At 31.7% G+C, this 26,727-nt stretch overlaps 1 protein-coding gene across 1 annotated transcript in view; it reads left to right on the top strand.

Annotated features, from left to right (window-relative positions):
• LOC129221865 (protein polybromo-1-like) overlaps nucleotides 1-26,727 on the top strand; it is a 120,802-nt gene that overhangs the window by 26,743 nt on the left and 67,332 nt on the right. The window contains 9 exon segments of the mRNA XM_054856220.1: nucleotides 5,111-5,209; nucleotides 8,338-8,403; nucleotides 9,406-9,570; nucleotides 14,867-14,998; nucleotides 15,151-15,335; nucleotides 15,454-15,483; nucleotides 19,350-19,467; nucleotides 21,831-21,998; nucleotides 24,085-24,222. Coding sequence (XP_054712195.1) covers nucleotides 5,111-5,209; nucleotides 8,338-8,403; nucleotides 9,406-9,570; nucleotides 14,867-14,998; nucleotides 15,151-15,335; nucleotides 15,454-15,483; nucleotides 19,350-19,467; nucleotides 21,831-21,998; nucleotides 24,085-24,222 — 1,101 coding nt within the window.

The following is a 26,727-nucleotide window of genomic DNA, read 5'->3' as shown; positions in this document are numbered from 1 at the left end:
AAGCAATGTTGCCAGATTGGGGGAAATTTCCCCATTTTGGGGGAAATCTGGTGCTCTCTGGGGAAATGGGTTTTGACGGGAATTCTTTGGGGAAAATTTTTTTTCTTTGGGAAAACCTGGGGGAAAAAAAAGCTCGGGGAATTTTTTTTTTTGTTTTTTTGTATTTAAATTCGCGTCTTGACATCTGGTAGTTACCTTGTTTGTATCAAGCAGCGTTGGTTTAGCTTCGCTCAACTTTATGAATTGGCATTTCGCATTATGTGGAATATTATGCTACGAAATTCGCATTAATGTTCTGTGTGAGTAACTAGTTATACGTGAAACAGATTTAAATAAGTGTGATGAAGAATGTTCTTGGATAAATATATACAAAAATCATAGTTTAAATTTACATACGGTAACAGAGTAGTAAATGCAAGTAGAAAAATATATTCGGTTATTTCCTATATCTCGATCAGGCGCTTGTATTTATGACTAGTGGCACCCGCACGGCTTTGCCCGTAGTAGAAAATTAAAAGTTATTTTGGTTCCCTTGTATATTTACAAATAATGCTTGATGAATTTCTCGCCACTTGGCTTGCCCACGTTACGGTTCCACATTATGATAACTTGGTAATTTAGTCGTCCATCTTATGATAATTTTGCTCGGGAAAATGTTCTTAAAATTGGAATAGAAAAAGAACAGGTGCACAACCCCAAGCTACAAACTAATTCTTTGCCAAATTTCATGAAATTCGGTCAAACGGTCTAGGTGCTATGCGCGTCAGAGATCTTGACAAAGAGAGAGAGAGAGATCCGGACAGAGAGACTTTCAGCTTTATTATTAGTAAAGATAAAAAAAAAAAGATAAAGAAGACAAAAAAAAAAAAAGTGAAAATGGGAAGAATAAAAAAGTTGGGGAATTTTAAAAGGAAATTTGGCTATTTGGAGAAAAAAAATTTTCAAGAGACAAAAATATCAGAGGAAGTCGATTCATTTTATGAAAATATTAGTGGAAAAATAATTTTTGAATTTGGGGATTTTGATCGAAAACATCGCTTTTTGGGAAATCTGGATTTGACCATCTGGCAACACTGAGTCAAAGGTTTGAAAATCCAAGAATCAGAGTTACTTATTTTCCCTCGAAGTCCGCAACTCTGCCACTGCTAGCGGAGCTCACCGTAAAAAAAATTCCGAAGCAGAACATTTCGGATTTCACATCCACTTCCCGAGAAAATCAAGTGTCTTTGGCAAAAAGTTTCCTGAATTGCTACAAGTTGCATAAGTGCAGGCTACTCATTGTTGTGAAAAATTCTTAAAACTACCAGTATAAAGGTTAACTAAGTGTATTTAATAAATGTATCGGCTTTAGCTCGACTAGGGCCCATCGAGATTGACAAAGCTCCCAATAAGAGCGAATAAGACTCTGGATTCTGTATCTTTACAAGAACTGAAGGCAATTTAGATTCATGGTAGTTGCCTGCAATTATGTCCTAGCTTTGGTCATGTTTCCAATAATGCTTCAGGAGCTTTCTTCGTAAAGCAGGAAGGTGCCAAGCTATTATATTAAACAGACTTAAAGTTTCTCTGAAGGTTCCAAAGACACAAATGGCTTTAGTCAGGGATTATTACTGAATTCCTCAGAATGATGCCAGAATATTTTCAGGAAGGTTACTGAGTTTTAGCGAAAAAATGCCTGTTTTTTAAAGATATGTTACTTGTAGAGATTGGGCACATTAGCAGCTCATTATTTCCTAGCAACGTGTCTCAATTGTTTTTACAGTGATGGAATAGGTGTCAATCTGATTTTGGGGTGAAGGAGTTGCAGTTGAAGGCTCCAAAGGCAAGAGACAGTCATTTTCCCTCCCACCCTGTAGCATTGATACATACAATAGTCAAAAATCATGTTAGAAAATCTGAAAACAACTGTCACACTAAATCTTTGATAGACTAAGGAAAACAATGCTCCAAAATTCCCTTAGAAAAGCGTCAAAAACCTTTTCAAAAATCAAGTATAAGAATGAAAACTGTCCTTGAAAATAGCCAGCACAGTAAGATTAACATCTTCAAGATTCTAAACTAGAATAAGAGAAATTCTCCAATGTAATTGTGAAACGGCGACCATTAATAATGGCTTAATTTTACACATCGATATTTTGGAATGCTGAAATCTTAAAATGATATTTAGGACGGCGACATTTTGTCCCCATATATACCTATTAGAGCAGGGGTTCCCAACCTGTGGGTCATGACCCCCAAGGGGATCGCAAAAGATTTCTTAGGGGGGTCGCAACATTATCCCTACATTAAAAAATATATTATTGCATAGTTGAAAAATTAAAATACATAGGGGGAAAATAGCATTTTAGAGTAGCATCAATACTTGAGCGCAATGGGAAATCCAGGAGAAGGACTATGGGGCTACAGCAACCTCTCCCCCTCTCATGCCAGAGTACCAGATCTCAGTACATCCTCTAAGATTATCATATGCTTTGGTTAAGGGACTTCAATCTCTACAAATTTTTGCGATGGAGTCCCAAATACCCTCCTTCTAACATTGTCCAAAATCATCTAAAATTTCATTTTTGGACTTCAATTTCAAATAATTTCTGTGAGAGATTCTCTAAGCCCCAACCCTTATGCTGAAAGGTTTCCTGCAGTTGGGTTTTTAAAGCTTAATTTTGGAAATATTCCGGGGAAGAGTCCAGAACCCCTTCTTGTCCTCGAACTTCATCAAAAATAGCCAAGAAATGGATTCTTAGGATTTTAGTTTCAAAAAACAGTCCAGGAGAGTGCCTGCAGTCCCTCTTCACATAATTAAAGTTCATATAAAATTTCGTTTTTAGGGCTTAAATTTCAAAAAAGAGGGGGGCTCCGAATCCAAACCTTTTCCTGAATGTTTACTAAGATGGCCGAAAATTGCCTTTTTAGAACCTCTAAATTTTCTGGAAAAGGTCACCTGAACCTAGTCTACAACTGAGTTTATTTAGGACATAAAATTTTCATCTTCCAAAAATTAGAGAGCATCATTATCCACTTCCTCCTCCCCCATCATTGAAAATTGTTTAAAACTTCCTTTTTAGGACTTTGAGAAATTTCAAAGGCAAGTCTTCGAGCTTGAACCATTCAAAAAAGACCCTGAACTTCACTTCCTCCGAACATCACCAGAGATCGTGTAAACTGCATTTTTAGAACTACAATTTTGAGCAATTTCCGAGGGAGGACCATCTCGAATGTTACACTTGTGACTGTAGATTCATATTGCCAATTCTCTTTTTCCGCTTATATAACGCAATTCTCTTAATTTGCTTACTAATAGTGCTAACGATGACTCCTCCCCCTCCCTCTAAATATAAATCAGGGCTCTTTCTCTCTATCTTGCTGTACATATGTTTGAAAAAACTGAGGATCTTTCATATTGCCCCTTCCAATTTTTTGACCTTGCAGCAGCCTTATTAAAAAAATGCATTCATTCACTTCATTGAATAATGGAGAAAAACAAATCCTGCACTCGCCACTGCTAGGACGCAAGAATTTTGAAAGTGCGGAAATGTATGTTTAACATTATCAAGACTATCTTTTTAAAAATATTTCTGCACTTATTGTAGAAAAAAAAAAAAAAAAACACACACACGCACACATGAAGCTGAAATGCAATATTTCAAGCACCTTGAGTTATTATGCAATAGATGCACAGTGACAGCAATAGATGCACACACACACACACACACACATATATATATATATATCTATATATATATATATATATATATATATATATATATACATGTAAACGGGGGATACCTAGGGGGTTGCGGGTTTCTTAGTTGGTTAAAAGGGGGTATGGGATGGAATCAGCATAGACAGACGTACGGACCAAGCTTCTTAATGAACGTCGGCTCCTTAAGCCAACTTCGGCCGGTCGGCTCCTAATGGTTTCCCTTGATACCACCGGGTGCCTGGAAGCAGGTAAGTGGCGTTGAATCGATGCTAGCGACGTTATCTGTGCTGACGTGGCCGCTCTTCTGATTGCGTGATCCTCGCGTTCATTTGTGTTCCTGGGACGCCCTGACCCTCTGCGACGGTAGACTCTCCCTTCCGTGATCCACTGTTGCCAACACCGAGCAACTACCATATCACTCTGACCAAGATTGCGGCCCATACTCCTGTTTGATCAATCTGCTTCTCTGAGGCGTATTATACGGCCTCTGTCAAACTCCGTCAGCTGCTCGTACTGCCGTCGGTTACATCTTAGAGGCATCATAAGTCACAATACAGTCTTCTAAAGTCAACAGATTCGATTGAATAGCCCTACGGCACAAGTACTCATGCTTTTAAACTCTCCCACCTGTGCAACTCACATGCTCATAGCGCGCTTAACCTTGTTTCATTGGCGCTGAAATTTTAATCATTTCCATATCGGCTACCAAACTGCATTTGTGCCGAGTTTCATGATTGTGGCTCTAATTCTTCTAGGTGATATATTTTTTTGCAACAGAGTGTATTTTCTGTGTACAATTTTCTTTCACACTTTATCCTCCAATCTGGATTGGTGTGTTATAATTCTGTTGCCTTGATTCTGGTTTTCTTCTTTTCTCTCATGTCCTTTTTCTCTTATGCATTGTGGAAAGTTTTTTGTGTGTTTGTGGTAAAAAAGGAGAAAAGCAGTTTTTTAGGATAATTGGACAGTTTGATTTATTGGAATCAGGATCATCAGTGCTAAACTGTATTTGATGTTTCACTATTTTATAGTGTCCAATTAAAAAAAAAAATAGTTTAAATACCTTGGGTGGTCTTAAAAAGTAAGGATCTCTTTAAAAATTTATTATCCCAAATTTCAATGAATCCAATATTATGATTGGTGATACAAACAATGTCAAGACTAAGGGATTACATTTTTTTCATGTCAGTACTATCTTTTTCCTATGTTTTTTAAAACTATGCAACTATTCCTGAATGAAATTTAAAAGCTTTATCCTAATTGTAATTTTAATGGCCTCATGTGTTATCGACTTTCCTGTACATATTTTCCACATTCCCTGTTGGGGGAAAATGTTGCCTTCCCCTATTTTCAGCATTGAATGTTGATTTTCTTTAATTTTATGGCTAAAGATTTCTTGTTTCTTTTCAGACAAAACAATACACTAGCTTAGTTGATGTTGTGGATGACATGAATTTGATGTTTGAAAATGCTAGAAAATATAATCGCCCTGATTCAAAATTATTTAAGGTAAATTTATAGGCCATCAAATAAAACCATAATAATGGGAATATAACAATCTGTAAAGTAAAACCAAGTTTATTTGAATATTTAATATTTCACATTCTTTAGTTTTATAGTAAGACATTCATTGTTAATAACATTAAAGTTTTTATGATTTTTCTGATTTCTGATAATACTCTCTACTTGTATGAATTATGTGTACAGACGTGTTTTAAGTGCTTGTCTGCAGGAAAAAAATATTTGTACCTAAAAATTTTAAAAGATCATGAGAATTTGAATGCATAGCAAAAATAACCTTAAAAGTATCAAACTTTAAGAGACTTAAAATTTGACCAAGGTTAAAAAAAGAAAAAAATAGGTAACTTTTCTTTTTTCCCCTTCAAAAAAAGATTAAGTTTTGTTAATAACATTACATTGAACAAACTTTTATCATTATGAGACTGCATGTTAGGATATTCAAATAATATTACTACTTTCTCTACCGTTCCAAAAATTATAATCCCCTCTAAATTTAAATTTTAGAGGGGAGTCCTCACCCCCCCCCCCCACAACCATTTGAGTATTGACGCTAAATTTCTAAATAAAATAAGTGTATTTAATGCATTATTTTTATTAAGAAATCCTGTCACCTAGGTTTAGAAGTAGCTCGTTGACTTATACCATAGAATAAGTAAATATCTATAGTTATAAACCTAACCTGTCAGTGTTGTAATGTATTTTCCCCCAATTTCTTATGTAGTTGCTCTCATCTTACAGAGTTTGTGAATGTCTACCTGAAATTACAAGCCTAAAACAGATTTAACAGTTATTCAAAAGTAGTCTTAGGAAATGAATTTTAACAATGCAGTAACTGCTGAGCCTTCCCATTTCAAATCAAGCAGCCAGGTGTAAAAAGTGTCATATGAGCATCACCAATTTAAGATATATATATAGTTACTGCTAAGGAGCATATAAAATATCTCAAAAGAATTTTGCAAGATTTTTTCCCTCCAGTTACATCCAATGAAAATTCTGCACAAAATCGCCTATTTTGGGAATATATCAGCAAAATACCTGATTAGAAACGGACACTATTTCAAAAGTATTTAACTTATTTGAAGGATTCTTTTTTCTGAAAATAAACGAGGGCTGAAAAATTATCTAAGATATCAGTTTTGAGAATCGATTTCGTTAGATTTATTAATAAAGAAAAAAATTGTGGTGAAAAATTTGCATTTTTACTGATTTTATGATTTTTTTTCTTTTTAATGTAACTATTGGTCTTACTTAATGGATTGTTTTATTTAAAAAAAAATCATCAAATTTTTTTTTTTTAAATTTCTACAATATTTATTTTGACAACATTTGATGAGCCACTAAAAAGGAGACCTTACGGTCTCGGAAATTCAAATCAAGATGAAATTCAGCTGATTAGTAGTACTCCCTGGGAGCATCCACACAGTAAAGTAATAAAGCGCACTAGCTAGAACATTCCCGAGAAAACAGCCTCTAAAGCTTTATGCACAGTTTATATATTAGTTGAGATTTATCGCCAACAGGCGGCTCAGTGGCTATGTGGTCAGCATATTGGATTCCTTTTCCAACCGTCATGGGTTCAAAACCTGGTGAAGAAGTTATTTTACGTTAATTTATAAAGCGACTGTTACAGCTTGTTAAAATTTGTATTGAAGGTAACATTTTATTTTTCAATGCGTAATGTATTTTTAATAGAGAAAATAGAGATAAATACAATTGATTATAAATTATAATTTGAACTACCATGGCAATAAAATTAGGGTAAGACTTGTTAATTTACATATATAATTTAACAGTATAGTTTTTATTTATAAATTATTTACTTATATACATACACCAGAATGATAATTATCATAAAAACATGGAAAATAAAAACTGTTTTGAAATCTTGCACAGTGTATAAAGGAAGATTGTTTACAGGAGCAACCTTTTTGTATAAGATTTGTAGGGGAAATACTCCATTAACATTCATGAAAAATGTCTTTTTTGTCAGAAAGTTTGGAAATATATAAGGCATACTGAATCATTTTATTAAAAATTGGCAATGGCAATTGATGAAGGACTATTGATTGCATTTTTATGCAGTCTTTACGGGTATTTATTTTTCTATTATTTTCAACAAGATACGCACAATTTTGTATACGTTATATTAGATTCTTTAGCTGCCTATAAAAATAGATGTTGCAAGGTTAAACAGGTGAGGTACATTTCGGTGAAAAAAAAGACCTCTTCACCAGGTGTCGAACCCGGGATGGATAGTACCGGAATCCAGTATGGCTGACCACATACCCACTGACCTGCTGCTAGCGAAAAATCTCTATGGAATATAAGCTGCGCGTAAAACATTAGAGGCTGTTTTCTTGAAATGTTCTGGCTAGTTCACTTTATTACTTTACTGTGTGGACATTCTCAAGGGGTACTACTAATCTGCTGAATTTCATCCTGATCTGAATTTCCGAGACCGTAAGGTCCCCTTGTAAGTACTTTGTTGTGACTAGTTTGGGGCGAGAAATGTTGAAAATGAACTGTGATGATTCTATAAAGGAAAAGTACCACCCTTATCTGGGCTTTTGTAAGCTTTCGTGGTTTACAAAATACAAATTCTTTTCTGCTGAAATTGATCATTTTAATTTAATACAACAATATTTGCAAAGGCTTAGCTTTGAAAAGATTTATGTAATAAGATGCATTAAGAGTTTAGCTTTTAAACATTTTTTTAAATAACATATCAAAACTCAAAGCCCTAATAATGAAATAAAACTACAGTAACCTATATAATGTGGAGCTGGGATACTCAACCTGTGACCAGCCAGCTTTTTGTGCGTGGCCTAATTAAAGCAGTCAAAAAACTTCACCTGTGAATCTTACATGTGAGAAATACAATATCCATTTTTTAACCACTTGAAAAAGCAGCAATTAATCAACTAAAATGGCTTGCTAGTGACTGATTTTTGAGAGAATATTTTAATTTTCTGACACATAGATCAGAACATTAAAATTATTGAAATCAGACTTCTAAAGAGGTTGAAAAGAATTTTTTCAGGCGAATCATGTATCAATATTACTTTTAATATTGGATTGATCTTGAAAATTTGTAATTTGCTAATTTCTTTCCCTAGGATGCTGTGAAGCTTCAAAAGATTATGCAAGCTAAAGCACGAGAACTTATTAATTTGCACATGAAAGTAAGCAACTAAACATCTGCATTTGCATAACTTGTAATTTTGCATTAAAAAAAAATATTGTACATGTTTACATGATTAGTTATTTTCCTTATGCTCAATTTAGTAAATTTTGCAAAAAGTATGAATTGCCCTAAAAGAATCATTTCAAACAGAATGCAGACGAAAAAAGTTTAGCATTTTCACAAAGTGTATTTTGTAGTATCTATGATCTAGGAAATAATAAGTAACATAAAATTACTAAAAAAAAAGGTGCTCCAATTACAGCTGTGGTTTAAAATTTGTTGCAATACTTTCTATGTACAAGTAAAGGAACACCTATATTCTCCAATCTTTCATCTGATACAAGAATCAGGTTTAATACAAGAATCAGGTTGCCAAGTTATAAATAAAACTTTTTTTTTTTGCTGAAAACTTAGTTTGAAAGTCTGAATGAGTTTCCTAAATAATTTCAAGTTGAGCTTTCAAATTCTATAAAACTAAATATTGAATTGCAGCAAGCACAAGCCCCAAGCTCAGTTATAGTATCCAAAGACTCAGTTTCACCTTTGCTTATCAGTCTGGAATAGCCATGTAACAAGCTGAGAGCAAAAGACTGCATTCAGAAGTTGAGTATATCTTCACACTGGTAGCTAACAATTTTTCAGCATTCTAGCAAGAGGTCTACAAACATCATGCAGCTCCGTCTCAAATTGTAAAAATAAATTTTGGGGTACAAAGCTACAACAAAACTGTTAGATAAAAGTTTCCTACTTTGTTGGTATATAAAAAAATCATCCTTCGTTTTTTTCAAACTTTAGGACTGAAAGTTTGGGAGTTTTTGTGCACACTTTTACATCAAATTTAGGTTTTAGATTTAAAACTACATTATTTTATCATTTTTCTCAGTCAAACAAACTACAACTATATCATTGACATAAAGTATTGAAACATGTTTTTTTTTTCTGCTTGCCCAATCATATGTATGAATGTTTTGTGCTTAGCAATTTTGAAATACTTACATAGGACTCAGAAAGCGATGATGATGAAGATCGTGCGTCTAAACGTAAGGCAAAGAAATTGGTTGCATCACCTATATTAGAAGTGAAGAAGATTAGAAGAAGTTTAGACGGGGACCCCAATTTGAAACGTAAAGCAAGGATTTTATATAAGACACTGCATGATTATTTAGTAAGTAAAACATATTAGTTTCTTACATTTTATTCAAAGTAATTTTTACTGTGAGAATGGAAATGAAGCAATAAGTTTCTGTTATTACAAACTTAGTCATGTGTGCACGAAAGATGTATGAAAATGGACACCCCTCTTTTTTTTGAATTTTTATTTGGTTTACAGGTAAAGTTATTGATATTTTTCCAAAAGGTAATTGAAAAAATGAAAATAATAATGATACTGAAAATTTTAGTTGTACTGTTCAACCACAGATTGTATGGAATTTTCAAATGTCCAGATGAGACGAATCTATCTGAATGAGGGGGGAAAAGTCAAAATTTGATGCGTGTATTCCGCTCATTTGAATGAGACTCTGCTTCTGCAATAGCTGACATCGCTAAAAATAATAGATTTGTCCTTTTCGGGCTGTAAAACGGATGTTTATCTTTCCATACAATCCGTGATCAGACAGTATGTAGATCTTAAAATGAAAAATCTCATTTATAAAAATATAATTTTTCCCCTTATATTTATTTTGTTTCATCTTTAGCTCCTGTACCTTTTATTTTGACAGTATATAAAATTTTTGAATGAATAACTATTCTTGATTATCCCGTTCGGGATGTCAGTCCGCAGAAGATAGCGCTCCCTCAGGACGGCAGCTGTTACACGCGGACTGTGCGCACAAGCGAGGGCAATTTCTCCCGCTAAGCCTAATACACGATTCCGGAAAGTACGCACACATAATAATAGATAAAATGTATACTTTAAGCAGAAATGAAACCATTTTTTAATATATGATAAAATATATCAAAATTTCAAACATAAGAAAAAATTGGATGAAAATAATTGATATTTAACAATAAAAGTGCAAAATATATTGTTTTTTACAATAACTAAAAGAACCAAAATCAAGCAATATATTTTCTACAAAACAGGAAAAATATTTGCGATTAATGTTATGAAATACTTGGAAAATATTATAACAATTAATATTTTAAAGCCGCATGAAAAATTTCAAAGCACAAATAAATGCGCATTGAGCATTTTACACTCATACGTAGTGTTACGTCTTTTATTCTGCTTTGAACAAATTACACATCTCCGTGTAAGTTCTTTGCCTTCTTTTTCAGCGTATTATTTTTGTAACTACTGTATGAAGAACTCCAACAAAAAAAAATTATAGTTGTTTCAATGAGTCCACCAGAGTAGTGTCTGCAGTGAAGATGGTAAATGATTGTGCTGAGCAAGCACTTAAATTAGCAAGTAATTTTAATTTGCAACTTACTAATCAAGAAGAAGTCAGCGTCAGCTCATTTTTCAAATCCTAGAACGTCAAACCGAAAATTGGCGAAATTGCAGTTAAAAATTTTTTTAAGTAGTTCCAGCAACAAGAATATTTATAAAGAAAATTAATACTCATTATTAAAAGAAAAGCACCAGAAAAAAATGCTTTTGTGTTGCATAACTTTTAGGAAAATTAGTGAAAACAAAAATATTACTCAATAAATTAGGTTTGAGAAACTTTTAATGGCATTGAGCTGTCATTTAGTAATCTTCAAATAGTTAAAAATTTCGTAAGACAGTTATTTACATCAAATGTCACAATAATACATGGTATGCGAGTTGAAATTTCAAAAAAAAAAAAAAAAAAAATTCTCCATACAACTTTGGGACAATCGATTCTTGATATCACTTAAACTAAATTTTTAAGCATTTTGTCTATGTGCATTGAAAGACGAATGGGTGAAGCAATTACATTCTAATATTCTCCTAAACTAATGTTCTCCTTTTGTACTTGTTTACTGTAAAATGGATTTTTGTTTTGATTTGCATTTCAAGCATTTTTTATGTTAAGTAACAAATTGTTAATAAAGAAACAAGATATTGAACAATAATTTTTAGAAACAGAAATACATAAAAGGTTAAAATAATTACATATCAACATTTTCTCTCTATCAAAATCGTGAAATGCCCCATTGCTAGCAAAGCTTGGAATTGTGTCGTTTTTCCCATTAAAAAGTTTTAATATTAATCCGTGGCACACTTATTGAACAGGTTACTGGTAAAATAAGATATTTATGCTTTAGGTTCTACTTTAAGCGGGTTACATAAGGTGTGAAAACAATTTTGGCAAAAGTTCCAATCGCAGAAATGGTCGAGCTGATGGGAACCACTATATCCATGGATAAAAGTTTTCCATCTTTAAAGTAAAAAAAAAAAGAGAGTGAGACAGAACAAGATAAAAGTAAAAAAGTATATGTTGTAATCATTGAATAATTGAAATCTGAGAAAAGTTCAGATAAATTAGTTTGTTATGTAATTTGTATTGATATTAAAGAGAAAACTACTAATTTACCAATTTATAAAAAAAAACAAATGATTTAGTCTGAAATAAAGTGAGATAATTTGTTTTAGTCTTATCTCCTAAGCAAGAATCATAAATTTTCAGTATATTTACAGGGGTCTGGCCAGAGGATATTTGGGTCCGTTAACGGACCCTTCACAAAAATCCGATCAAACAAAACGGACCTTTCACAAAATCCCAATCAAACAAAACGGACCTTTCACAAAATCCCGATCAAACAAAACGGACCTTTTACAAAATCCCGATCAAACAAAACAGACCCTTCACAAAATTCTGATAAACAGGAATGGATCTTTCACAAATTGTTTTTTGAAGGAGCAAATCTGAAAGCAAAATAACGCATATTAAACCGATAATTTTTGGAACCTTTTTTAAAGTCAAATTAGAGGGATCAGTTTATACAAAACCTGCTAATTTTGCAAAGAAAAAAAAATCGGCACTCTTGTGATGCTCCTGCAAGCGATAAATTGCTACTGCCAAATAAATATAATACTTTTTATTTGCTTCTTGGAAAGAAATTAACAGCTGGAAATAAGTTTGGTTTCAAATAATTTTGTTTGTTTTATCACAGCTAATTAGCAGCGGTGTTGTAAACTTTTCTGAAAAGGCGTTTGGTAAGCACTTTTCTCCCCCCCCCCCCCCGCTCATGATTTAATAAACAATAATAATAATATATATCAGCGAAATGAACTTAGAACTGCAAAGGGATAGTAAGGGTGAGGAAAAAATGTGATTGCTGCAGCTAGGGTTACCAACTTTAAAATTATCGCCATTTAGCGTTAGGCGTTAAACCTTTATAATGACTTGATTAGAAAATATTCTCATCATTTTACCAGCTTGTCAATATTTGCGTTTCTATGGTGCGGTGCGATGTTCAACTGTTATTTTGGGAGAAAATTATATGGGTTTGATTTTTCGATGCTGACAAGGATGATTAACTTTAAATAAACTGTTTTACTTGCCTTTTTTTTTCTTTAGATGTTTACATTTTGAAAAATACAATCTTTTAACATCCGATATAAGAATGATATTTTGTTCTTTTTTCAAGCTAACTTCGTTTTATTAGGATGCAAATAAATGAAAAGTCTATTTTTGTTAGAATACGCACTTCAAGTTTTTAAAGCAAAATTCCATTTTCTTTTATGAGTCAAAAATGCTGAATCAATGGTTCAATTTTATTTTTGCTTTAACTGTGTCCACAGATATTAATGATATGTTTATCATAGGACTCTAAAATGCAATTTAAAAATAATTTTATCAAAAATATTTCTTTTACAAGCCGTTTTTATACCTTTGATGCCTTCACTTTGAGAATTGCGATCTCTTTGCATCCGCTATGGGATTCCGATTTTTTGAATTTTTGATGTTTAGTACACTTTGTTAAGAAGTTAACAAATAAAATCTCTTTTTATTTTTGTTAAAATCACGGAATTTATAAGTTTTTAAACGAAATTCGGTGCTTTTTTAAGAGTGTCTTGGGTCAAAAAGTTAAATGCTGAACCCCCTCGTCTGAATTTTATTTATTTATTTATTTATTTTTTTGTTACAATTATTTTAAATGCTGTGCAGAAATATTTCTAGTATAATTTAACATAATGTAGAATGGTAGATAAATATTGCTACTTGAGGGAGCGATGCCGCCCCCTCCCTCCGCTAAATACTAGAAAAACACCCCAGAGTGATATTCTCAACATAGAAGAGGAAAACACTCTACTTTAAGTTTAAATGATGTAATTTGTGCCTGCTCTAAATTCTAAAATTTCGATTTAACAAAAATTTTTTTTTACAAAATTATTTTATTTTTCACAAAATTAATTCACTTTTCACAAAATTATTTTATTTTTCTCAAAAAACGGACCCTGTGAAAAGTCCTGGACAGACCCCTGATTTATTTAGGTTACAAATTTTTGAACACATTTTGTAAAATATGAGGGTTTTTTTTTTTTTTTTTTTTTTAAAGTTCTTGAAAATTTCTACATTTTTTTATGTCCTGACCGTATCTATCTCAGGGAAACATAGTTACTCATGTACTGCATGCCATTAATTCAGTGCACAGAAACAATTATTTGTAGAGACCGACAGAAATTAATATCATAGGAGCCAAGGAAAAAAATAAGGCGGCAGACTATATTTCTCAGAGATTTTTTTTTATAAAATAAACATAGCTTTTGAAAGAGTCTTGTTCTGAAAGAACTAGTTGCCAAGGCATTTTATTGGTCAAATGAACGCCTGGGATTTTCAGAACTAAAATAGTGCAGTAAACTCTTGATTATTTTACAATATCAGCAGTCGGATTATCCGCAGGTCTTTTCATTTTTTTTGGCCATTAAATAGTTTTTAAATTTCTGATTGTTATTGTTTGTTTTCAGCTTTTACATATGTTTTTTACATTCAATATTGGTAGATGCAATGTAGCAATGTTTTTCAGCTATTGTTTATATGTCAGTGTTATTCATATTTTTTAGTTATTGTGTACACTAGTATCGTTTTTTACCTACAATTCGGATTATCCCCGGTTTTTGCTTATCCACCTTTATCCTGCCACCCTATTTCATGGGTAATCAGGTGTTTACTGTGCTTCTCAAATTATTGTATGAAGTAAGGTACATGCTTAAACTTATCTGTGCTTCAGCATTTCTTTTAAGTTTTCACACTTAAAACTTAGCTTTTCAACTGCAGTATAGCTGCATCATTCTATATAGAAAATATCTCCTGTACGGAAAATTTTGAACAAAAATGACGTTAGCAATTTAATTATTTAATATCAATTGTTTAATAATTCTCAATTAATGTAACAACTATGTGTGTTCTTCTTTTATGATGTTTTCCAACACGATAAGTGTTTCCTAAGTTTATGGAGGTCCATTTTTTCGTTATAGCAAACATCTCTGCTCTAATGTCAAAGTATCTTTCAAGGTTTTTATCTTAGTGATGTTTTTATTTTAGGATGATGATGGGCGTCCATTGATATCTGTTTTTATGGAGAAACCATCGAAAAAAGATTATCCTGATTATTATGAAATTATTGTGAATCCAATAGATATGAAGACAATAGACTGCAATATAAAATCAGAAAAAGTAAGATTTGTTTACATTTTGACATAAGAATACGCAAGATTTATTTTCCTACTCTCTTTTGCTGCAATTTGAATCTAACTACATTTTTTAGCTGTATGCTATGTGTTTGATTGTATTAAAAGAAAAAAAATATTGTGGTAATTTTATTTTAGTATCAGACTGAGGAAAGTTTGATTGCTGACTTCAAATTAATGTTTGCAAACTGCAAACAGTACAATGAAGAAGGCTCTCAGATATATCAAGATGCAGAAACATTGGAAAATGTTTTGAACTGCAAAATCCAAGAGATGGGCGGAACTATCACTGAAACTCCCAAAGTGAAATTGCCAATTAAAAGGTATCACTTCAGATGCTGTTTAAAAGCTGCTGCTAAAGGTTTTCCATAATGTTTTAGTTTCATTATTTTGCTTTTTTCTTTTATTTTTGTTTCATATTATCATTTTATCTTTTTTCAGAGTGGTAAAGGAGTTTGCTAAGGAAGAGTTGTATGTAAAAAGATACATTATTTTTATTTTTATATATTCTCTTGCTTGCTTTTTGTTTTCTGCTGTTCTTAAAAATGAGGCAAATATTTCATACTTTCTGTGTTTTTTCTTTTATTTTTGAATGTGAATAATGATTTTAACAGAGAATATGATTGCTTCAAAAACGAATTTGTTTTTGAATCTTTTCAAGTTTTTTCAACGGAAATTTTGTTAATTTTATGTTTAGTTTAGTTTAAGTAATTGATCTAACTCTGAGAACATGCATTTAGTTCTAAATTAACATTTTATTTGCAAACAATTCACTCAAGGAAAGAAATACTGTAGTACCATACCTTGAGATCAGTTAAGTGAATTTTCATTTCAAATTATACATATATAAATATTTTTAAAAAAATTTGTGATACTTTATAATTTTAGTATTTTCACAAAATATATCATCTAAATTATGTAAAAAATTTCTGCTTTATACAAAAATTATGAGCATCCAGGTGCTTTCAAGTTTTTTCATTTTTTTTTTTTTTTTTTTTTTTTTTTGTCAAGTCCTTTTATTCTACGAATTTACTTGGCGATAATCAAATAGTTTTTATAAGAATTCCAATGAAGAATTTTTTTTTTTCAAGGAAGTGGTCCAAGAGGATTTGTCACAAGTTGTAATAGAGCATGATTCATATGAAACAAGAGAACTTCTTTTAACATTCTATGATATTCATATGTTCTCTTTTTTGATCAACCACTGCTTTCAAAGCCAGTTTACTTTTGAAATATTTTTTGAAAAAATTTCATTGGGAAGTAAATTATCTCAATAAAAATAAATTTATTTTCTGACACCATTATTGAGTTTTGCTTGATTTACTAATAAAATCATACAAAATATTAAAGTTGGAGAGTTTCTGCCTTTTATATGTTTTAATGGACCATATTTGGTATTAGAATCTTCCATGCACATTCAGAATATTTCTGCTTTTTAAAAAAGTTTGCCCCACTCTCATGGATGATATTTAACTGAATATATAACTCATATTTGCCTCATTTGTTTTTTGCTTCTTAATATTGTTGTATGCTAACTTTCAGTATTTTATTTAGTTCTTATTTGCACTTAATTTCTATGCCTTTTTTTTCTCCTTTTGTGCAATCATTTTAATTCTAAAATGTTTTATGTCACCCTATTTCAGATTGTAGAGATGATTTCCCACCTTTGTACCATACAGCATTTAATATTATTATTTTTTTAATGAGCTTTAAAAATATAATTGTTTATTTCTATGATTTTTACCTGCATATGAGTGATAGTTTGGTTTAAATTACCTTAAATTTCAAAAGGAAAACATATTTTGCCTTTTTGCTTTAAAAGAAATTTGTTTTTTTTTTTTTTTTTTTTTTTTTTTTTTGTTAAATTAACTGCATTAAAATTTTGTGTGCATAGTAATCGAATGTACTCGTAGTGATCACTCATCCCCTTTTCCCTAAGAGGAAATGATGTAGTTAAAATGGCCCATTAGAGTTAAGCAATTCTTATTTTCAAAAGATTCAAGATAAAAGAATGAAAATAAAAGACTTGTGAGCTTAACCGAGAAAATCTTTTTTTCATCTTTCAGGGAAATCATTAAATCAAAGCAACTACCTGGAGGGGGGGGGGTACCTTCATAGTCTTGGAAATTTTTGAATTCAACCTATATTAAAATTCCAAAAAAAGTAAGTTACGGGATTAGTTTTGTTTTCACCAAAGAATACGTGGTCCTAGAGATAACCCACCAACGATAGTAACTCAAGCACCATTTCTCACTTGAATTTTCTGCAAAATTTTGATACTGCGTAATATCCAAAAAGTGCAAACTATTTTGTTTCATTTTTTGAGCATAATTTTGGTATTTTTTGCTTTATTCCATGTTTTCATAGATATTACATTTTTCATTTTTTGAAGAAATTAAGAGTTTATCATTTAATAATCCCAACAATAGGTGATTGGAATTACTCCTTTCAGTCACATTTTTAACAATATGCTGCTTTGAAAGATATCGTTGCATAAAAAATATACAGTAAATACATTATTTGCTGACTTTTCTACCTTTTTGCAAATGATGCAGGTTTTTTGTCCAACAGTATTTATCAAAAAAGTAATTGTAAATAGTTTCCCTTGGTTCTGAATTAAAATCTGAACCACCCTTTCATCAAAAGTCTTTGAAGCTAAGGAAAATTCTATAATTAAATTTTTCTAAAGATTAACCTTCCCAAACTGAAATTATACATTTTAATAGTTCTCCATTTTAATAAGGTTATTTTTTGGCAATACTAGGTACTTTGGTTGAAAGTCAGAAAGCAAATTATTCTGTTTACCTTACTTGGTTAAACAGGCCATGTATGCACCAAGTACCCCTATGGATATAGCTGTAGTACTTTCAACTGAAAGTTTTGCCCGAACCATTAGGACATGCTCGAAAGCAGTAGGTTATTGATAAATAGCAACTGGGTCATGATGAAGATTCTAACCCTTGCCCACGGCATGTGTTAGAATCTCACACAGGGTCTGCCCGTTGTGCAGATTTTTTCATAATTTATATAATTTTAAAAGCAAGCTAAAAATTCATTTTTGTGCAAAGTGTTATTAAATCCTTGATCAAAATTTATATTAAAAATTATTTTTTCTCTTATATCAAAAAAAAAAAAAAAAAAAAGGACGAAAAAGAAATGTTACTTTCTGCTAAAGTATTAGTAATAGGAAAAGGTTGTTTTCATTTATTTGATTATAGATGTGTAAAATTTGCTAATGTAATTAGGAGGCATACACTAATGGTATTAACATGCACTGAGTCAAAGAACAATGAAGTTGTGAGAAATAAATTAAATTATTTACTAAACAGCGATGTGCATGTTTGTTGTGTCACAATTCTAAATGACTTGCTTATTAGAATGCTTTCTTGCTTACGAAATAATTTTCAATCACTTCACCACTTTAAGTATAGAATATCAATCACTGTTCATAAAAAAAATTTTCTTTCAAGAATTTGTGATAATGATTTAATAAAAAATTTTATTGATTGGTTTTGCCTTTGAAATTGTATGTTAGATTTCTTATCTCTCAATTTCTGTACTCAAACAGAAGTCCTGTTGGCAATTTGATCATTTTTTTTAAATACCATATTTTATTATTATTACTATTATTATTATTATTTTAATTAACTTAGTTTTAGGGGAAAAATGGTTTAGTTTTACTTATGTATTATGTATGTATTTTTTATTACATTAGAAATGACTTTGAAAATGAAGGATTATTTTGAAAATTAAATATTGGGTGACATAGTGAGTTTAAAAGAAATACAAAAGTGATATGAATTACTGAGTTTATTGAGAATGGGAATGTAAAAGAAGCTTGTTATTGGAAGAATAATCAATACCCTAAGCTGATCTTGGTTCTTTTTTTTTTTCCTATCCAGTTATCAGGACTCATTACTTACCTCAATTTGTTATTTAATTTCAGTTTATAAATAGCCCCAGTAAATTGATTAATGTTTTCTGCATCAGCACTATTTGCATGCAAAGCTTGTCAAACTCACTGCCAGTTGCTGTACTAATTTTGCCTCTGCCTTCTGCACTCATTTTTTCAATATTCATGAGAAAAAAGACAGAGAGTTTATTTTACTAGTGTTCCATATTATTGATGCTTTTGTACTGCTTTGTGTATAAAAGTTTTTATGTGTTTAACCCTTAAAATTTGAGGATAGATACATACTGTCTGTTCTTTACTGCACTTTGTTAATACTAATAATAGCTTATAATATATTGTCCTTGTTTTGTTTTCTACTCTTTAAATTTTTATCATTCTTTGAAATTTTTTCTTCATAATTGTAATATCTGTTTTCTTTTTTGAGGCATAAGCCTGCAGGCATGAAGCAAAAATTGAGGACCTTTTATGATTCTGTGAAAGAATACACTGATCCAAAAGGAAGAAAGCTATCTGTGATATTCAACAAATTGCCATCAAAAACGGTAAATATGCATATGCTTGTTTATGTATTCATGCATATATGTTTGTCTGTTCATATACTCAAATAGATAAGGAATTCTGACAACATGAGGAGTTCCGCACTTAAAGGGTATATACTGTTATGAATTTTGTAAAAAGTTTTTTTTTTTTTGTTCATATATTGTCGCATCAGCCAAGTACACACTACACTGTAGAGATGAAAGCAGGTTTATTCCAAACGAGCGAGCCGTCAGGCAATTACGCTAAACTCAATTTAATTGCTGAGCTACTGACCATAATGTTATTGGTCTGTTATTTGTATGTACTTGGGGGGGGGGGGAGACCATAAGTTTGAAATTGACTTTTCAGACTGAACTTGAGGCCATTTTGCTCTATTGGAAGGCTGTTTGACTAACAAGAACAGACTTCGTAGATACAGACTGTTATCGTTATGAAATGACTGTTATTGTCTTGAACAAATTATCACTTGTAATAGGATGGCTTAGTTCATTTTGCCCTAATTATCAAATTCTTTTTCCTATGGAGGACAGATTTTTGTTTTGGTTTAACTGTAATGTATCTTTTAATGTAATTCTCTTTTCTTGGGGGTTAGGGATAAGGAGCTTTGAGGGACAATTGTTGTTATTCTAATAAGGAATCTTGATACTACATAGAATATGCTTCGATCTTAGATTAAAAGGTGTGTGTTCATTTTAGTCAAAGCAAAGGATTTTTGTAGCTTAAGAGAATATTTTTATCAACTCATGATACTTCCTTTAAATTCTTAGCACTTACATCGCTGTACGAGTATAGCTAATAATAATACAGGGTTTGCATGAAAGAATATCTGGGTTTTTAAAAATTATGTTTCATAAACTATTACACTTAGCATACTATAAATGATACATAAAAATAAAGAAACTGTCAACGTTTCTTTTCACTCACAAATGTTCGATGTGTGCGCCTTTCGTAATGCAGCACACATCTATAACCTACATTTTGGAGTGTTTCACTGTCAAATTTTTCGTAATGCTACACATATGTGATCTTTCAGTTCTTGCAGTGTTGTGGGCAATGATGTTGCATAAACACCCTCTTTGACAAAATCCCATAAAAAAAAATTGCATTCGGTTAGGTTTGGGGATTTGGCTGGCCGACGCATAAAGGTAAATCATCATCATCTGCACAGCCAATCCAGCGTTGCGGAACGTCATTGGCGTAGTGAAGTCGTTTGGAGGTAAAAACACCCCCCAGAGGTCTTGGTTTTAACATTGTTGCCAGTTCTAATCAGTAAAGTTCCAATCAATTTTTCTGGGGGTATACTCCAGTAATCAGTTCTGCACAATATGTGTCATATACATAATATGTCATAATATGAAAAATTTTGAAGCTTGAGGGTGTATACTATATGTCTAAAATATGTTTGAGAGTTTAGGGTGTACGCAGGGCCGTAACCAGACTTTTGTTTCGGAGAGGGTTTTACCAAACACATACTTTGAAACATTTATATGGTCTATCAAATTTGGTTTCATGTGTATTCTCTATTGATTTTTGTTACAATAGATTATCTAAATGGAAGGAGGGGGTGTCCTTACAAAACGCCATATTGTTGCATAATGAATGAATTTCTCAATAGCTACCATAAGCACGCAATGCGTTTGTACGATTTTTCTGTCATACTAACTTCATTTCACAAATAAAGTTGAAATAATAATACTAACAGCAATATTATTTTTGTCACAAAAAATAAATAAATAAATAAATAAAATAAATAAGGGAAAGCATTTCTTTTGGTTTAAAAATTTTGGAGGAGGTTTGAAACCCTATAAACCACCCCCTTGCATATGGCCCTGGGTGTACATGGAGACCCTATGGGAACACCACTGGTCCGTAAAGACTCAACCTACCTCCCCCCAGAAGGAATTTCTGGCTGAGCTAGTGCAGAAATTGCATGTTCAAGTATTTACTTATCTTCAAAAATACTTGATCAGTTTATCTTTATTTTTATGTATCATTTATAGTGGTAAATGTAACAGTTTATGAAATAATAAGTTTTTAAAACTGGGATATTCCTTTATGCTAATCCTGTATATTCACACAAAATAATAAAATACCATGTAGGTAAGGGACATGTAGTTAAGATGGGCGCAGCATGAGTTTGGAGGTTGTGTGACTTAGGGCTAAGTTGAACTGAGTGATGAGGCTAAACTGTCAATGGGTTAAATTCCTCCCGGTTCTTAAGCCAAACTTTCCATTCAAGTCTCCCCGTTTCGAGATGTTTAATGTGTTATACAGGAATAATTAAATCTGGAATTGGATAACCAAGGATCTCCTTTTTTGTCTGTTTATTTTATATAGCATGAACAAAACATTCTCATTGTTTTAGGACTATCCTGATTATTTTGAAGTTATTAAGAGGCCCATTGATTTGGATAAAATTGGCAATAAATTGAAGACTAACCAGTATGAGACATTAGAAGACATGCTCTCCGACTTTGTGTTGATGTTTGACAATGCTTGCAAATATAATGAACCTGACTCACAAATTTACAAAGTAACTATTCATTTTATTTACTAGTCATTTGAGAGTTTACTAGTCATTGAGTTTGATTTAATGTTATTTGTTTAATGATGTTTATATTATTGTTGCAAAGTCATTATTGTTTGCTCTTTTGAAAATGGTGTGAAATTTTTAAATATCTATTTTGCTGTTTAGAATTGAAATGAACTTTATTATTTTTTTTTACATTTAATTTCTTCTTCCACTTAGTGTTCTGAATTATTTTTAAAGCCATAAATATGTCTCTCAGATGTTACATTTGTTCTTTCATGCTTTATCATTTATTTATTTATTGAACTATGTAGTAATGATGCCTCACAGTTGAACAAAATTGCACTTGTTTAATATTTGTTCAAAGGTTGAGAATTAAAGTTGCTTTCTTTCTGTTATCAAAATGAGAATTTTTTTTGCTCATTAATTTCAACACACTTGCAAAAATTCACATTTTTATAAATTTCTCAGAAATTGCAAACATCACTTTCGTAGTTACTTTATAATAAATGTAATATATTTTGAAAAGGAATTTTCCAACTGCCTGAACAACTGGAACGAAAAGTCATAAAATGAAATGGTGCTCATGTTATTCAATAATATTTTCTTGTACAGTGAAACCTCCCTTAACGGACACTCCCGAATAACGGACACCTCTAATTAACGGACAGTTTTGCAAGTCCCAGTCCCTCAATATAGGCCATTCCATGTAATTCACTCTGAATAACGGACAGTTATTTCACAAAAAATTTCCCTTGCGATCGTAGCACTTCCGTTTTTTTTTTCTTTTCACAGAATATCTTATAGTATCTGCTTGCCTTACTTACAAAGCTTTTCATCCTCCACAAATGATATTCCACCCCCCCCCCCACCTGTCATTTCCTTATCAGTTTCTTGGAATTAAAAGGGTGGTAATGGGCAGAGGCAGCGATTGGGGCTTAAAAGTTGGGGGCAGAAAAAAAAAACTAAAAGGCATGGTACTTTTTGCGGGCAGCAAAAAATGAAAAAGGAAAAAAAAAGTCATAATTTTGTAACGGCTAGTTTTGAGAGTATTGAAGCAGAGGGAAAACTGATGTCAGTCTAACAATTAACGTACGTTTTTCTTAAGATTTTAATGAATTTTGTACACAATAACTATTCAAAAGTTAAGATAAAAAAGAGGAAATTGGGCGCTTTTTCTAACTAGGGCTCTCGGGAGATGCAATTGAGCAGACCGGCGCCGGTAGTAGTCGGCTTTATGGCGCCGTGGTTTCGTTGGGTTGTTTAATTTTTAGATATGAAAAAGATTTGCCCATATTCAAGGTCATATTGAAAACTGTCAATCATGCAATAGTGATACTCTAGATAAAATAAATGAATTAACCATAAAAAGTTTTTTTTTTTTTTTTGGGGGGGGGGGGGGTGCTCCGCCAAATCGCCGCCGTTGGTAATGCAAAAAAGAGATGTCAAACTGTTTTAACTGATTACTTTAATTGATTAAATGCTTTTTAAGACAAGTGTGTGCTGTCAGTATACCTTTATTAAGAAAAAACAGATTAATTACACTTGATGTAAAATGTAGTAAACCTTTCGCAATTGTTTCGATTGTTTTTTACAAAGGGAACAACAGCCCACTTTGAAAATGGTAAATTAAGTAGTTCCTCCTAATAGCGGACACCTCCCAATAACGGACAAAACTTCTAGTCCCTTGACTGTCCGCTATTCGGAGGTTTCACTGTAGTTTCTTTCTGTTCTAATAGTATTTATCGTCGTAAAACCTCAAAATTTTCCCTATGACACAATATTATATATCACAGATAATATTACAATAAACTTTTGTTAGCGTTAAATTGCAGTCAACATTCTTTGAATTGGTTGCCAAACTTAATTTATTTTTGGGTTTATTTTATCATGCTTTTTTTTTAAATTTTATTTTGGGATGTGCAAATGTGTTTCATAACTGAATAAGTATTTAAATTTGTATCACAACCTTTTTAAAATGATGTTTGAGCACACAATCATAAAATTGGAGAAAATGACATGTTAAATTGCAGAACTTTTACTTTTCACTAATTTTTCGTGACTGTGTAAATGACTTGTTTGTTTTTAGGATGCATTAACTTTGCAAAGGATGACATTACAAACTAAATTGGAATTAACTGAGGATGCTAATAATGGAATTCCTGATGTTCGAGCTCTAGTGCAAGAACTGCTGACAGACCTTTTTATTTCTACATATAACCATCAGGTACATAATTAAAAAATGGAATGTAGTTATACTGTGTTCAGGAGAAAGATATATTAGATATAAACAAAGAGATTAGTCATTTGGAAAGGTCAAACACCTGTTTGACTTGGACGGGAACAAATTGGTGCCAAGCTAACAGTGAAAGCAAATGCTATTGGTTTCCTTTTTTTTTTATTCCAGAGAAAATATCCAAAAATGGCAGAAGGGCACACCTTCTAGCAACCTGTTTTTATACTTTCAATCTATCTTTTGGGTGAATAGAGTATAGTTCAAAAATTTCACTAGTACTCTATATTTAGATTTTTAACCAATTCGATTTAATTTCTTTGCGTTGATATAATTCTATAAAACTATTTACATATAAGCTAATGCTTAGTGATGTATAAATATTTATTGATTGGAGAAAAACAGCTGTCTTGAATTCTGTTATGTATATTTTTTAGCCACTTTGACTAGTTGAAAAGTTTTTTTTTTACAGTGTTATACTTCTAATTCCCTAGGTTAGTGGTGCATATTGCATTGAATAGCAACTGGTTTTTAAAACTTGTTATCATTATTTTTTAATGCCTTAATTGACAATAAAACTGTCATTATGCTGATTTTTCATGTAAAAATTTACTGTAAATGTATAAATTTCATAATTGCTGTTGTAACTTAAAATTCTTTCATTTCATTTATTTCTTTCATGAATATGTTTATATCAAAAAGCTTTTAAAATGAACTTACTAATCTTAGTTTTCTACTTTTACCTGAAATATCACATATATTATTGTGTAAATATTCATGTGTGTGAAATTTGATGTAAAAGTGAAAATGATAATTTATTTATTCTTGTAAAGTTCTGCAATTTTGGCACAGAAAGCAGAATAATGTCACATTTGTATTTGTATAAACTTCCTAATCAGGAAGCCATACAAGTAGTGTAATGATAAAAATAATTTTAATAATTGGCAAATTAAAGACCATAGTGAAACTTTCTTTTTTTGACACATAAACCATTTGCTCTTACTCCCCCTTTATTGAAATATAAGGTCTTCTTTCTAGCGTGTGTCCGGAAACATAAAAAGTTCATACTCAAAATTGTTGAGCCTGCTTGGTGCGTTAGAAAAACCTTATTAGAATCTATAACTCAGGCGATATTTTAAGAAAAGTAGCCAAATTTAGCAAGAAATGGAAAATTCTAAAAACAGTGTGTAGAATATCAGTAAAATTGAAAAACAACAAAGTTAAAGTGACTGTTTTAGGGTATTTCATTTGTTCATTCCAGTTTTATGCACTGCAATACTCAGACACATTTCCCAGTGCTTGGTAAGAGTCTAAGTTCTTGCAAAAATGGGCAACTCCATTTTAAACACCTTTACAGTTTCATATTTCTCAGGGCGCTGACCATTGTAACTGCTGCACTAAATTTAAATGCATGTGATTTTTATTTTATTTGTGCCACAGTTTTCTACGATTCAATCACTTTTTTTTCCATCTTAGTACCACATTTTGTCATTTCTATTTTTTTCTTTTTTGGCAGGCTCCTTTCTTTCTTATATAACTATATCTATGTCTTGTTCTTCATAATAAATGTGTATTTAAATTTTGAATTAAAAGCACAGTTTGTGTACTTGGTCACACAGGACCCGTTTATGAACTCACGTCCAATATGACAGATAGCACACTACAGGCACATTGTGTAGGACACAATTAACAGCACAGAGAATTAAGTTCCTCGGGAATACTACAATGACGCGCTAACCAACTGCGTTACCAAGGCCCCAGAAGCAGTTTTTCTTTTTTTATATTGTCTAAAGTAAATAAATAAATTACAAAAATTCAAGATTTTGTGTCTCAGTAAGGGAAGACAAGGGCAAATAATTTGTGTGATATAATATTGAATCAACAATGATTGAAGCATGTAAAATTGTGGCAACAAAAACATTCATGAACTTGAATCTAATGCAGCAATTACAATGATCAATCTCCTGCAAAAAAAAAATGAATGCAAATTCGTTTGAAATGGAAGTTTGAAAATACAACTTTATAATCAAACTTCTTTGAAAAAATTTGTTTTGATAAGGCCTTGAGATATTTCAAGATTAATCATGTAAGCCAAAAATATCCTGGATGAGTAAACAACCTATAAATCTGGAATGTATTACATATTAACTAATTTTCTTGCTCTTAACATTAAACAGGTCACTTCTTTTCTTTTTCTTGTTGCATTGTCAGTGCTTTTAGGCTAATGCGTTTAAACCATGACTTAAAGATGTAGTTTTCACTAAAGCTCTGGATCCTTCTCTTAAGTAGGGACACACTTTGATCCATGCACTGTGTGCTGCTTTCGACTGAGATTGGAGGTAGGCAGTCACGTGGGTTCAGCCCGCCATTTTGTGTCGCTGCCTGTGTGATTTCACTGTGCAAAATACTAGATATTTTCTCTTAGCTATTCATATTCTTCATCAAATGCTATCTAAACTGTCAAGATGCTTTGATGTAGTGCATTCCGATGTAGCTCAA

Source organism: Uloborus diversus, chromosome 5 (assembly GCF_026930045.1).
Source record: "Uloborus diversus isolate 005 chromosome 5, Udiv.v.3.1, whole genome shotgun sequence".
In the NCBI taxonomy this organism is placed as follows: domain Eukaryota; kingdom Metazoa; phylum Arthropoda; class Arachnida; order Araneae; family Uloboridae; genus Uloborus; species Uloborus diversus.
This window is presented reverse-complemented; position numbering and strand designations above follow the sequence as displayed.